Here is a 14,307-nt window from a genome sequence, read left to right as displayed (position 1 = left end):
TTAGCAAATTGTCAGCAACAAGTATCAGAAGATGCAATGAAGGACAGCAGTGCCTTAATTTCCAATGATTTATTTTTGAGTTTGTAAATTTAGATGAAATTAAACTAAGCGTAAGGACAAAAAATGTAGAGAAAAAGATGCATTTTAATGTAAGATACTATGCCTACTAAATGTAAGCAACCAAAAGGCAAAGCTAGCTGCGTGGCATACATCTGACTCGCTTCTTTCTCATGAATGATTTTGGAGAAAAATCTCATTCAGATTGGTTTCATGATTTATAAAGCAGATAGGTCATAGCCTGGGATAAAGAAAACTAATGGGTTAACTCGGTCCCTCCCTTGGCCCACCACAGGACAAGATCAGGGATGGCAAGTCCAACTGAGTGCTTTGTGAAGGAAGGCCTCCTTGGGAAAGTGCTTCTTCCCATTTTGATTCTAAGGAGTTAATTAGAAGGGAAAGCAACCCCTGGCATCTTGTGGAATGGGCTGTTCAATTGTGTTCTGTTGAACCTGGGAAAAGGAAAAACAGCTTTCTCTCTTTTAAGCATCTGCTGAATAGGTCTGTCTGTCTCAGGTACCTTTTCTGCTTGCTTCTGGTTGCCTGTAGCGCTCATGCGTTCAAAGGACTGCTCGGCCTCATCCGCCTCCTTGCACTTCTGTTCGTAGCTCTTCTTTGACTGTATCCAATTGAAATGAAATCACATGTGAGGCTTTGGGTTAGGGAAAAGGCTGGGCTGTCTCAAAGCTCCTACAAACTGGAGTTGCTCATCTGGGGGAACCAATCAGCACCCAAGTTTTGGCCAAGGAGAGAATTCCTTGTGATGCCAGGAGGAGATGCTTACTAAAAACAGCACTGAAAAGTTGTAGCAGAGAGGCTAGCGGTGGAAATCAGACCCCCTTCTTACAGCCCTGAATTTCTTTGCTCCGTGTCAGTGCTGCCAGCTCCCTGCCCAGGTGGTCACTGCCATGGGTGCTCTGCACAGATGCAGCTCAGGCACTGTCGGTGCATCCAGTGCAGAGGGACCAAGTTGCAGCTAATGTGCCAGTGAGGATGAGCTGTCATTTCCACACCGTGACTTGGATTGCCAGGTGGCTGACCCAGCACTGCGAGCTGTGAGACAGAACCAACCACACATAGGCAGCAATCTCTGTAGAGTTTTCAGAAGCAAAAGATATTTTTATGTGCACCAGAAGAACTCCCTGTCTTAGAGCTTCGCTTAGAATGATGCTGCACGTAAACTAAAATACTTAGTACAATTCTAGCTGTAGCACTGGCAGGTCTGCAACTGCTCTTGTTCAGAGGCAGTTGCCCATTGGAAACCAAACCCAGCTGTTGCAGTTCCTGTACCTGCAAAACTCCCTGCTGGAAAGGTTTCCTTCTGCTTTACAAGGCTCAATTTTTTTAAAGTTATTTTCATAGGCAGGAAAATGAGGTTTTCTCCTATAATTATCCTTGTCTAGAAAGAATCAAATCCAATCTGAACTGTTTCAGTTGATGCTGAATCCACATTTAGCTTTCTGAGTGTTCTAGGAGACTTCAGTGGGGGATGCAAGGAAGATTAGCTCCCTCCTGCCAGGAATCCCATCCTCTCTTACACACACATGCACTCCTGTGCCAACAGAACACACACACACACACTGCTGATCTTTTTTCATGTGGTACAGTCTCAAGGTGGAGTGAGTTTACAGAAAACCTCCTTGCTTACCTCCATTGCTTTCTTATAATGGGACAACTTGTTCTTTTGCATGCGCTCCATTGCAGACTCGTACTGTAAGAAACACACAGGAGTGTGAGCATTTCTTTGGACTTTCCCCCTTGCCTGCTGGTAGGATCAGGCAAGGCATTGGCAGTGTCTCTCTACAAGCCACGTGCCTGTGCAAAAAATGACTTCACTCTGCTTTTGCAACTGACAGGCTTCTCAGTGACACAGAGAGCATCAGGTAAAAAAAATAATAATAATCCAAGATAATTCTACTTCAGTGCTTTCCATTAATAGCAGAGAGGATGTAGGTCTTCATTTTCTCCCTCCCTCACCCTTCCTTTTTTTTTTTTTTTTTTTAACCTTAAGGAGATTAATAGTGTAACACCCCTCAGTGCCCATCAGCTCTGCTAGCAGAGCTTATTGCTGGTCCAAGAGCTTGATCTCGCATCTTTACAGACCAAACCACAGTCTCGCCCATGTGACCAGGAGTAATTGTCCATTTTGAACTCAAACGGTTCCTGTGTAATTTATATTTCATTGCTTCTGGCAAATTTATGCTCTGTGCAATTTGATTTCCACAACATAATCTGGTCAGCAATGGAAAGACGGTGCTGGATTTTCTTTTATAGCTTTAATTCTGTTATGCCCAGCCTTGTGTGACCACGAGATATGCTCCTATTTGGCAGGGCATGGGTTTCTTCAGTGGGACTTCTGGTCCTTTGATCTGCTCAAGCAAAACTCCCTCTGGGGTCAGCCAGAAGCGTGCTTGACATCAGGCTCATAGCACAGTCCCAATGGCAGCTGCAGCAGATCCAGCACAAACACAGAACAGTGTTATGTGAGATCTCCAAAAATGCTGACACCTTCCAGTACGTCTGAGGTTGACTTCCTCACAGCCACGTGCTGAAGGAGAAAACATCTTACAATGGCTCTTGAGACTCCAAAGGAGTTTTGAGTATTTTTCCAAGCCCCTATAACAGTTTCCATTTGAGTTCCAAGCTTATTGTTTTCAGCAGGAAAAAGCCTGTCTCTTTGCAGATCCTAGTGATGAGATGGGGATGAGGAAGACAAACTCTGGGTGCACACTGTCTTTGCCTGTGTGATTTGCTGTGCACATCAAATCTAGCACTGGTTTTACCCCCTCATATTCAGAGTTCTGTGCTGCTCCAAGCTCCTGTGTGTCTGGGTTGTGGACATGAGAATGTTGCTGTATTGGACGTTGCTCGTACACATTTACCTTTACTTAACATTGTCCAAGGTCAGGGTATTTGATTATACTGTTCCCTCAATCACTGCTTTCAGTGATGTCAGCTCTTTGTCTTCAAGCCCATGGAACCAGAGGTCTAAGAGTGACCACTTGTCTCCATTGAGAGCTTTTTTTGTTTCTCCTGGGGATTTGGAGATAATGAGACCACAGAGCATGAGATAGCTTTGAATGTTCTCTGAACTTTACTGCACAGCATCAACTTGATGCTATTCTAAGTATTTGGCGTATGTTCTGCATTCTGCTTAACAATCATTTTCCTCCTATGATTTTAGATGCATATGTTATCTCTTTATTTTAGTGCATGTTAGAGATCATGCAGGATCATGCCAAAGCAATGCAATTAGCAAGGATATAAAAAAGAGTAAAGGATGGATTAAGTTCTTACATGAATAAGAATAGCATCAGCAGTTACAGCAGAGGCAGTAAAAGTGACTAAAGCCTCTGTCTCCGGAGTTCAGAGCATTACTTAATTTCCAGCTGAGATTAGAAAGAGGCTTTCTTGCACAGTCTAGTGTGTGGAGAGAGAAGGGTAACTGGGCACATTTCATTATCTTTTGCAGTATTCACAGCCTATGGCTGAAGATGGGCCGTCAGAATGGACCGCTGACCCAACCTGTATCAAAGATTGGCTGGTTCCTCACCTTTTTCCTTTGTTCCTTCTGCCTTTCTCGGAACTCCTCTATTCCTTTCAGTTCATCCTTCAGCATTCCTGCCAGCTGGATATGAGAGTTTCCAACGCTTTCAATTTCTAAAGCAGATCAGAATTCATGTGCAGTCAGTGGAAAGAGGTGAAGTCACATTTTTTCAGGAGATATTTCTAAGATCTGGCTGCTGCATACAGCTTGCTCCAAACAGAGCAACCTTCAGCAAAGAAGTACATGTAGAAACATGAGGGGTTTGACATTGCTGAGGGTGCTCACAGCCTGAATTGGGCCTACTGCAGGTCCTTTCAGTGCTCACAAGTGATGTGGGCAAGACCCCTTGCTGCAGAATTGGAGCACCTGCTCGGAGCTGTTTTAGCAAGTGTAGGATCTCCCTGCGTTTCTTTCTGGCCCCATTTATTCCAGCCACAGGTGTTGTGGTGGTGGGGGAGGACCTCCATTGTCCCTCTGGTGTCTGCCTTCCCTCCACTACATTCTCTCTGCTTATGGGAGCTGCTTGCCACTTGCCCCAGCACAAATGTCAGCAGGGGAGCTTGCAAGCTGAGAATTTCCAAGGGTCAGCTAAGCTGGATTGCATTTCAGACCATCTGACTGATGCTGTTTGAAGTGGCTGGCAGCTTCTCTGCGTTTGTCAGCTTTGGTGGCTCTGAAATGAAGCCCTGCACTTTCCAAAACCGTTGAGCTTTCCCCTTCCAGGCTCTAAAAGTACCTTAATTCACCAGCTGCTTCTGAAAGAGTGCTTTTGTTATCTGAACAGCAGGCACCAACACCCAGATAACGCTGTCCTATTGGCTATGACAGTGTGAAAGATTTTAACTCTGCCCTGGGCACTTTTAGAAAGCATCCTATGGATGCATGTGGATGTTAGTGTCTTGCAGAAGAGGGAACAGAGCTGGTATTTTGCAGCTTGATCTGGAGAAAAATAACTTGAGGAGAAAGCCATTTTCTGTGCCTCTGGGGGCTGGGTTCAGTGCCCAGACTTGGAGGATGACATGAGTGAGTGAGTGAATGTGCTTTGCCCCCCACGCTCCACACTCGGTAGAGGAACAGACTGAGGTGGAAAGGTTAACGATATAAGAGGGAGAGGATGAAAGAGCCCAGAGGGTGCCAACACAGTGTGCCTGCCTGAACCTGGGTCACAAAACAAGATACGAATACTTACGTTGCTTGAGCTTCTCAAATGCTGCCTTCAGTGTGCTGGGAGATAAAAACAAGAGCGCTTCATTAGCACAGGCTTCTAAGGATGAGTTGGGAATCTAGAGGCAAAACTTTCCCTCAGCCAAAAGATCCACATAGAAATAAAGCTCTTAACAGCCTTGCAATAAAAACTGACCATGCTAAGAGACGAAAAAACATCAACCTGTTACCCTATGAAATGCAATAAAATGCTCCACAAAGCAAGGAATTGCAGAACTCCTTACGCTCACCCTTTTTTTTAATCAGTATTTGTAACTGTGAACGTTCTGTTCTTCCACATTACCAATGTGTGCAAGTCAAGTGAATGAAATAAAGGCGGTCAGGGGAAATTGGGCTTCGGAGCACTAGAATGCAGAGAAAGCAACCCCACCCTTCGTGGTAAGCGCAGCGCGGTGAATGCTTCCTCCTTGCTCACCCTTGCAGCTGGAGCAGCAGCCTCCCTGCTGTGCTTTCTTAGCACCCCCGCGTGGTGCAGCTCCTCGCCTTTAGGAGATGCAGCACAGAGAGCCGAGGGAGCTGATGTTCCCAGCGTGAACATGCCGTGCTGTGAAATCAGCCCTCGGCACCGGGCTGTGATGTACAGCCTGGAGAGGAGCAAACACTGATGCGATGCTGCTCACCTGGATGGAGGTGCACAGCTAAGGCAGCATAGTGTTGCAGGAGGACGTGAAGGGGTGATTATAGTTCTCTCGTTGTCCTGGCTTTTTGCAATCCAAAGTCCTTTTTAAGGAGGCAGCATGAAGATCAGCAGAGGGGCAATGAGAAAGGAAAGAGCACCGTTTGTGAGTCACCTTCAGTGTAATGATGAGCTCTAGATCCTGGCTGGTAGGCTGGAAGGGTGTCTTTGTGCACAGAAGCCAGTATTACACTGTGATTTGGAGGTTTTTCAGACTCAGAAACCACCTCCTCAGGCCCCAGGCTATATGGTTCCCTGAGGGAAAATGTTCTGCAGAGAGTCTCTGACTTCCTCAGGTGAGAGCCTGGGCAAAAACCCTCCAAGATCTCCTTGGCTGAACCACAGCTATTAGGAGAGTCCAGAAGAGGATGCGTGTGTCTTCTTAGCCATGTGCAGATGGGCAGGGAAATCCTGCATCTCTTGGCATGCTCCAGGAGATTTAAGAGACACGTGGAGGATATGAATAGGTTAATTTAAGATGGGCATCTTTTTCCTAACCATAGCCTGCAATACCACGTGGCCAGGCATAAGTAAAATGCTCAGGTGATGGGAAAGGATGGATCTGTCCTCAGCAGTAACTGCCCTGCAATCCACTTCCAAATCTTTGCTTTTAACAAGTAAACATGAGTATTCATCTACTTGTTGGGCTCCTGCAGCATCCTCTCAAGGACAAATGTATGATAAAATCAATCTGTTTGTGACAGTAGTTATCCCAATAATATTTAATCATTTTGAAGTTTCACTCACCTTTCCTTCTGTACCCTGGTTTGCATAAAATGAGTCTAGCGTGGGACTTGAAACAATTTTCTCAACATAAAGGGGAAATAAAGGATTTATTCCAAATCCTTTAATTAAAAGGTCTAGATCAAGTAACGAGTTGGATATCAGCAGCTGAATTAGCTTTTTTTCCCTACTTACAACCTCCAATGGATTATTTTGAAAAATTAAATGTACACATGAAATAAAATTAGCTTTAAATGTAGACTTTCCAGTGGGAGGTGGAGAAACGTGCTAGCAGCATCATCCCAGAAATGAGTAAATACTGAAAGTGTAAGAACAGGGGACACTTGCAAACCACACGTACTAATTTATGTGCTGTATTCATCTGTTTTTCCCAGAGATCTTTTCATCAGCGTTGGTGATTCAGGTTTTATACCAAGACTGACAGAGTTGCTGTAATGCATACTGAAAAACAACTCATCCTCAGTACATATCAAGGACAAAAGCAGTTTGTTGCTTTTCTGTCGTTGTTTCCAGGCATAAGAGCTACCAGAGTAGTCAGTGATATTAAGCTATACATATAAGCTTTTCTTATTTTTGCTGGCTCTCTGTAAGCATTAATCTGTCTTCTGGGACAATAATGCATCTGGCTATGAGCCAGAGAGATACCTGCCTCATGCACACTATTTAATTGCTAATTCAGAAAGCTCTGGTCTCTTGCTCCTGCTCTGAGATCCAGCCAGTTCCCCAGCTGCTGTTTAGGCTAAGGCCATAGTCAGCAGGTAGATTGGAATAGACTCAAGCCATTTCCTTCCTTATTTTTATATTTTTTTTCTGAGATCAATCAATCAGATCCCTTATCCTTATGGGGCCTGAAGGGGTAGCGGATATGTCACTGAGCCTAGTTATGTCTGCAGGAAGGTAAGTAAATCACATCTTGACCCACAGAACCAGCAGGTACTCCTTTATGACTCCTTTATGGGCTGCAGGGAAGCCAGCCCATATGTGCTGGCTGCAGCAGCAGTTCTGTAGGTGAGCTTTTGCTGCTAGGTGCTCTGCTTGTATCAGTGAAATATATCATTTCAGTGCTTTGAAGGGTTTATGGCAGCACCTCGTGTAGCAGAAATACATGAGAATTTTAATTTAGATGGCCCTCCTGTGTATATAGTATATATACACAGTGTATATATGCTACTTATTACCCATCCCACCTGTGTTGGTGTGACGTTTGTATAAGATTGGGAAAGGCTTTATTCCAAAGCATTGAAAATGAAGGTATGTCACTCTTAGGGATACTTGTTCGCAGTCTCTTGTCCTTCCAGGATGTGGTCCTGCTCAGCACTGTGGCAGTCTGTTGTAGCACCTCTCTGGCCAGCTTGGAAAGCCTAGGGGTTGAAAATAATTCGAGAAAAGCTGCAGTTTGCCTCTTCTCCTCTTTCTTAAATTCCTCACTTCTGGTGTTTCTGTGGCAATTCCAAGCACTTCAGCTACGGACAACACAGCCTTTGCTTTGGGCATCCCTGCATGTGGGCTCCTGCAGGTGTCACAGTTACACGAATTCATCGCGCATATTTGTTAAGGCTTCCCCTCAAATGTTTAAAGGCTGCATTTGTTAAAACGAGTTTCAGATACAGACAGGATTGCCCCTGAATCTGCAATGATGGGGAACAGCCAGATCCAGAGCAGCAGCCAGTCTGCAGCAACTCCTGGTGATTTTTGCCATCTAGCGGCTGAAACGTTCTTCGTTTGCTGCAGGATCTCCTTCCTCAACTGCAGAGGAATGGAGATGCTGTTGTAAAATAGGCGCTTTTCGGTGCTTGTTTTTTCAAGCGGAGAGGGAGGAAGAGGCTGGCAGGGTTTTCGAAGGAGCTGGGCAGTACAGAGAGTAGAAACTCGCTACAAGAACCTCGTTGTTTTACTGTTCTTGTTCCTTAGATTTCAAAACACTTTCCAAAGTGGACTTTCCAAATCTACCTGGCAACCCAGGCTCTCTTGGGCACCGACCACAAGGATCTGTGCAATAGAACGCTGGGGCTGCCAGGCAGTGTGCTGCAATGGGGCTCTGCTGCCTTCTTCACGGCCATGAGAGGCTGAATTGATGGCACCAGAGGTGCAGGTAGCTGAGCTCTCGTGACATTGCTCTGCACACAGATATGCTCACTATGTACACTGTCGCACTGCTTTTTGGTGCCACTGCAGGCTCGATGGTTTGGGTGGGTTTTTCCTGTATTTGCCTCCTCCCTCAAATGCAGACTGTTCTGAGTAATTCATAGAGCCCCTTTACGTTTTGACACAGGAAGGCTCTTCTAACCGGAAAACCACAGCTCTTTTTAAATTTCCTTTCTTTTTCTTTTTTTCTTTTTTAGTCTCTGCTTGGTGAATAGAAGTGGAAAATAACTCCACCTTCCTTTAAAACAAGATCGTCGTCTTTTCTGTAAGGTTTCATTTCTATGCTGCTCTGTTCTTAGGGTAACGTTTTTAACATTCTTTCTGAAGCTGGGAGAAGCCTCTGCCCAGTGAAGTTCCCAGAGCAGTTTCCAGCAGTCCTGTTCCAGCTCTGCCGCTGGTAGCTTAGCTTAGTTTCTGATAAAGTGTTTCTGAAGGCAACGTGCTGCCAGTCCCATTGAGACCACAGTTAACATCTCTACTTCCTCCTGCCACATAGGGTAGACCCAGTGTGCCATTATTGACACTTCTTTCTGTGGTAGCAAGGTGTGGAGAAACAAATGCAGAAGCATCTGCTCTCTATTGCTTTGCACTCAGACTCTCTGCACTGGGTGTACGTGCAGAGGGTGGCAGTTTGCTTGTAGGCAAGAAGATAACTCCCTCCCACGTCCTAGGCAGGCACGTAGCAGAGTACTGCACGCAAGGACCCTGTCTGACATCATTTAGTGGAGACGTAGTGCAAGCAAGGAACTCATTTTTGCCTTGGTGTTTGCTTGTTCTCTGAGGATTAACGAGCAGAAATGCAAAGCCACCCAGTGCAACTGGAAAGACTTGTGTGCAGGTCAGCTGGGTGTGATGGCTAAGCCACCTGTGCAGGAGGAAAGGTACAGGCAGCACTTTGCTCTGTCCTCTGCAGTCCAGGAGTCAGTCTGTCTGAATTTGTTACTACTGTGAGTCATGCCAGCCACCGTGCAGCAGGCTGAGCTCTGTGTTGGCTTGGATGGAGCTTATCTTTTGTGAAAACAGCACCAAACACTCTAGTCCTGCAGTGTCTGTGTGCATGTTTTGCACTTGCTACTTACTTGAGTACTTTCACATGAGTGTCAGAAAGAGAAGCAGCCCCAAGCTGACTGGAAATGGGGTTGCATCATTCCCAGGGTTGGCCTCTGCACTAATCGCACCAGACTTTGCTGGAACAAGGGAGCAAACCAGAACCCTTATAAATCCAGGGTTATCTATCAGGCATTTAAACTGATGGATTAAAAACATCGAAACAACTTAGGTACTTTAACATAGAACTAAATTTCCTCATCTCCTGGGAAGAGAACAGTGCAGCACTTGTCCTGGACGCTGGTGAACTTATCTAGCCTGGGTTTAATAAGAACTGAGCAGAGGTTTAGGTCTTTCGTGTAGATGCTTGAATTTGTTTTCACAGCATCCTAAAAGCTCATAACACACATGAGTGTATGAACCCTGTACAGCTTCAAAACATTCAATTGGAAAGTATCTAACAACAGAAAGGTGTGACCTTCCAAAATGATTTTTAGCCTCCGTTCAGAAATGCTTGCTTTGTGAGAACAGTACAAATGTTTCTGTGTATTACATGACAGACAGCCTATATTTGTACACAGGAAGCAGCAGCCTGGCATTTTGTTACAGATGCCCTCACCTTGTGTTCTCTGAAACTGCAGAGAAGGGCAGAGCAGGAACAAGCTTGGAGGAACTGCCCTTTCCCAGGGTCTGAAGGAGATGTTAGTGGAAAAGAAGGAAAGAAAAGCAGAGGGATTCATATACATAAGAAGAGACAAGCAGGGCAAATGACAAATATAGCTGTTGTCAGACTGGGCAGAATTTAACCAGCTCCTGCATGTTTACATCAGTTGCTTTACAGAGGAGACGAGTTCCCAGAGGCTCTGTTTCAGCTGAAGCAGAGGACGTGCCTGAAAACTGGGCTCTGTAGTATATTTTTTATCATATTTTTCTGCTGAAGAGTTGCCCAAAGCTGTTGCACAGAAATTCCCAGTCACCTTGCAGGATGTTTCCTCTCAAAGCGTGAGCTCTGCTGAGAGTTATCTATTGTGTGTCAAAACATTGCAGATTTGGTCCCTGTTTATAACTTAGCTGAAAATCCCACTTTCTGCGCATCCTGTCCCATGTGTGCAGCACAGGATATGGAGGCTACAGAAATATATGGCAGTTTAAGCATTGTAAAGTGTAGGTCCCTCTCCTTCATTGGCTATGGGTGTAACCTGGCCTTTGCTGAGAAAGCTGGGCTGTCGCTTTGTAATCGTCCTTTTCATAGTTTGTTTAATAATTAGAGACTAGGAAATATTGATTCATGTATGTGTCTCTATATACAAGCTAAAAAAGTGGGTTAACAGGGCTTTAAACTTAACAACAAGTGGAAATGAAGACATTTGAACGCCTGACGTAGGGGTCCTGCTTTACAGGGGGTTGGACTCGATGATCTCTAGAGGTCCCTTCCAGCCCCTACAATTCTGTGATTCTGTGGTTCTCTCCTTTAGCCCTGAGCTCCAACAGATGAGGTCTATTTCAGGGCAGCATCCATCACTCTGCTGTGACTGCTGTGGTCCCCGCACTGTGCCCACTCCTCAGGGATGCCCTGCCCCCTCCCAGGTCTGACCCACTCCAGTGTTACATCTGCACGGAGATCCCATGGCAGTGCCTCCAGGTCCTTGCCCTCCTCCAGCTCTTTCACTCCCAGGTTACCCACATTCTCTGCAGACAGCGTGCATTACCTGAAAGAAGCAGCTTTTTCCTTCCTTTGATGATGTTATGCTGTGTTTGTAAGGCCTAAAAAGAGTGGGACTGCAGCAGCATACCAGTACACATATGCCTCAAGAAACTGCACGACAAGATGCTAAACTGCTTCTGTTAGGAATGTCTCAGCTGGCATGATAAGTGTGATGGGGCAGGTTAGAAATGAACACAGAAAGAGGCCCTTAATGGGAAAGTGCACTGTTTTGCTATAAGACTCAGTGGCTGCTAGTGCGTTTTAGGGTAGATACAAGAAAGCTCCACTGGGGGCTATTTGATACAAAGCTGCTGCTGGCTTGGCAGCCTCTGACCCACCAGGCGTTAAGATTATTTAGGAGAAATATTTTGTGGATCTAGTATTGAAGACAAGGTACTTAGCAGAACAGATTTTGATCTAAGCTCGTGAGACCCTTCTTGCAGTATTATGTGTCTAGTTAAATATGTGCACCCTTCTGTATATTGAGGTGAACTTGCTAGAACTTTCAGTAAATGCTAAGTTAGATCCATGCTGCGTGTCAAAAGAGGATTTCTCCCTTTCCTATAGGAAGTAGCTCCTACCAGCTGCAGTGCTCGAGGCAACAGCAAGCAGGCAGAATGCCTACAATTGCTTGAATTAGGCAGTGCTACTGAGTGATGGTGTGCCTTGGCTGTTAGGCAGCCTTTCAGAGAGCTTTCATTTCTTGTGCTGGAAGCTGCAGTATTTGTTTGCCATGCCCATGGTAACCGGCATCAACTCATTTTAGAAGCACTGCTTTTGCTTTACTTAAAAGAAAGGAGAGAAAAAATGGTTGTGGTGGCACATCTCCCTCTCTGACTTTGTTTTGATAGCAACCTCTCTCTAGCTGCAGGCTAATCTCAGCCATTTCCTGTACTGGTGTTAAAAGAGCAGCAAGGACCTGACAGAAAGAGAATTGCACCTCTGGCGAGCAGCTCTGTAAGCCTGTCCCCTGCTGGCTCTCAGCTCAGAGTGATGTCCCCGTATTTTTGTCCCCATTACGTGGCCGTAACGTGGGTTTGCTGCAGAGGCTTTGCTCCACACAAGGACAGCTGCTCACCTCGGCTTTGTGCCATTTCTCTCCTGCCCTGCTTTCCCTTGACCGTGCTGGAATGATGGGAGGTTTCTGGAGCCGATTCATTGGGTTGTTTATAATGTGCTAAACAGAATTAATTGGCCTTGCAGTTGTTTCTCTTAGGTCTTCTGTGTGTTTTCTGACTCTGGAAGTTTATGGGTGGTTGTTGAGGATGGATGATCTTCCTTTTCTTTATCAGCCTTTTAGAAGGATACCGGCACCTTCCTGATATTAAGAGCTACTGGAGTGTGAAATGATTTCCCAGGAGAAGTGACAGAATACCTTAGCAACAGAGATATTTAAAAGATGACTGAATTTCAGACCAGAGGATAATTCTGCATTAGCAAGGAAATGAGTAAGTGATCTAAAATGAGTAATTCTTGCTCCTCTGCGATACATTGCATGGCACAGGGAGTTCTGCAAAACGTTCTGAAAAAAAAAAAAGGAAGCTCCTTTTTTTCCTGGTGATTGCCAAATGCAAGTTTTAGGGACTAATACCTGCACAGCACCTTAGTTACACTTCATTTGAGAAATATTGCTACCCAAGGATACATACAGAGATGTGAAAGTCCTTGTTCAGCCTGCCAGGTAACTATGAAACTACTGGCATTCAGTGAGCTACCCAGTAGTGGGAGCCATATAAGGGGGAAGCACTGGGGTAATATGTGGGGCCAGCTGTAGAATGGGCTTTCCAAGCTTTTCTTTTTCTTTTCTTTTCTTTTTTTTAAAGGTAGTACATGTGTTCCCTGCCTCTGGTCTCTCTGAAGGACCAGCCTTGGGGCAGTACTGCTTGCAGTGACACATGGCATCTAAATAAATACAAACTACACACTAGGTCAAAAATTTCAAGGCATCAAACCAAATAGTTCACTTCCATGAATAGTTCCAGTCCCAAATAGATCCCTTTTTTTTTTTTTCCTGATTGTAAAGCACTGACTGGACAAATGTCATTCAGTGTGTGACTCCAGAGGTATGCTGAATGACAGAAAGCCAGGTGGGCTCCCTTTGCTTCAGAAATAAGCACAGTGAGACACTTGCTGTGAGAGCAAAAGAATAATCTGCTCAGTGGTGGCCACTACCCAGACCAGGCATGGCGTTATGGAGACACAGCAAATCAGCTTTGCAATGTGTTTTGTTGGTATATTCAGCCTTCTATCTATGCCAAGCTATAAAGCGTGGATCAGACCAGATCTGGGCTTGGTTCCAAACCTCCTCCAGCTTCAGGGGAGCGTGGATTAATATCCAGCCCTGGGGCTTGGTTCTGCCTATGAATCAATCTACTGTAATTCCTTAGGAAAAGTCAGACCTGTGAATTATCCACAAAGTCACAGAAGAGAAGCCAAAGCTCTGTGTCTGAACATGTTTCCTTTACCTGCCCTGAACAGCCAGTAAATAAATCCAGGTGGAGCCTTTTGGTAATTCTGGATTGCTAATGTGAGCATTTGCAGGAAGCAAATTAGCAGGAAGGTGCAAGTTTTCCCCAGCAGCCTTTGGTAGGGTTCTTGTACCCTAAAGCACAGTTCAAAGCAAGGCAGAGATAAAGCAGTGAGAGACTTGCCTGCGCTCTGGACTTGAGCCTCAGCACTCCCCATTACCAGGCCTTTGGATTAATGTGACAGCTTCCCTGCCTCTCTAGATGTGCCACCACATTGATAGTAAGTGCTACAGGGGATTGCCTACAGCTTGCACATCCTGATGGTGAAAAGGCTTGAGGTCAAGTTTTCCAATAAGATATGAGCAGGAAACCATGCTTACACCAACAGAGAGTAATAAACAGGTGTAAAAAGGAGATGGCAATTAAGAAATGAGATACAGGGCAGGTGAGGGATCAATAAAGTTGTTTTGTTTAGATTGAGGTCTCTTTCAGGCCTGTCTTCTGTGACCCCAAATATTCATCCTTTTCCACCTTCTTACTGTATTACTACTTGTTACATTAATGACAAATACGTCTCATTATTGCTGCTACCATCAGTAATAGCAGCAGTTTATCAGCAGTGTTTATTAAGTCAAATTCTGTGCCAACATAAATCTTTCCCTCCCAACACAATTTAAATGTCATCTAAGCTAGT

At 45.1% G+C, this 14,307-nt stretch overlaps 1 protein-coding gene across 4 annotated transcripts in view; it reads right to left on the bottom strand.

Moving 5' to 3' along the window:
• Positions 1 to 14,307, bottom strand: part of PSTPIP1 (proline-serine-threonine phosphatase interacting protein 1) — a 46,135-nt gene that overhangs the window by 15,574 nt on the left and 16,254 nt on the right. For 2 of the 4 annotated variants that reach the window (XM_048956286.1, XM_048956287.1), the window contains 5 exons: positions 7,436 to 7,609; positions 4,794 to 4,828; positions 3,611 to 3,717; positions 1,706 to 1,768; positions 578 to 676 (listed from right to left, as the gene is read on the bottom strand). In XM_048956286.1, coding sequence (XP_048812243.1) covers positions 578 to 676; positions 1,706 to 1,768; positions 3,611 to 3,717; positions 4,794 to 4,828; positions 7,436 to 7,609 — 478 coding nt within the window. The remainder of the gene's footprint in view (positions 1 to 577; positions 677 to 1,705; positions 1,769 to 3,610; positions 3,718 to 4,793; positions 4,829 to 7,435; positions 7,610 to 14,307) is intronic. The other 2 variants (XM_048956289.1, XM_048956288.1) reach the window with 1 other exon arrangement.

Source organism: Lagopus muta, chromosome 10 (assembly GCF_023343835.1).
Source record: "Lagopus muta isolate bLagMut1 chromosome 10, bLagMut1 primary, whole genome shotgun sequence".
Lineage (NCBI taxonomy): Eukaryota > Metazoa > Chordata > Aves > Galliformes > Phasianidae > Lagopus > Lagopus muta.
Note: the sequence above shows the minus strand (reverse complement) of the source record. Positions and strands in the feature narration are given on the sequence as shown.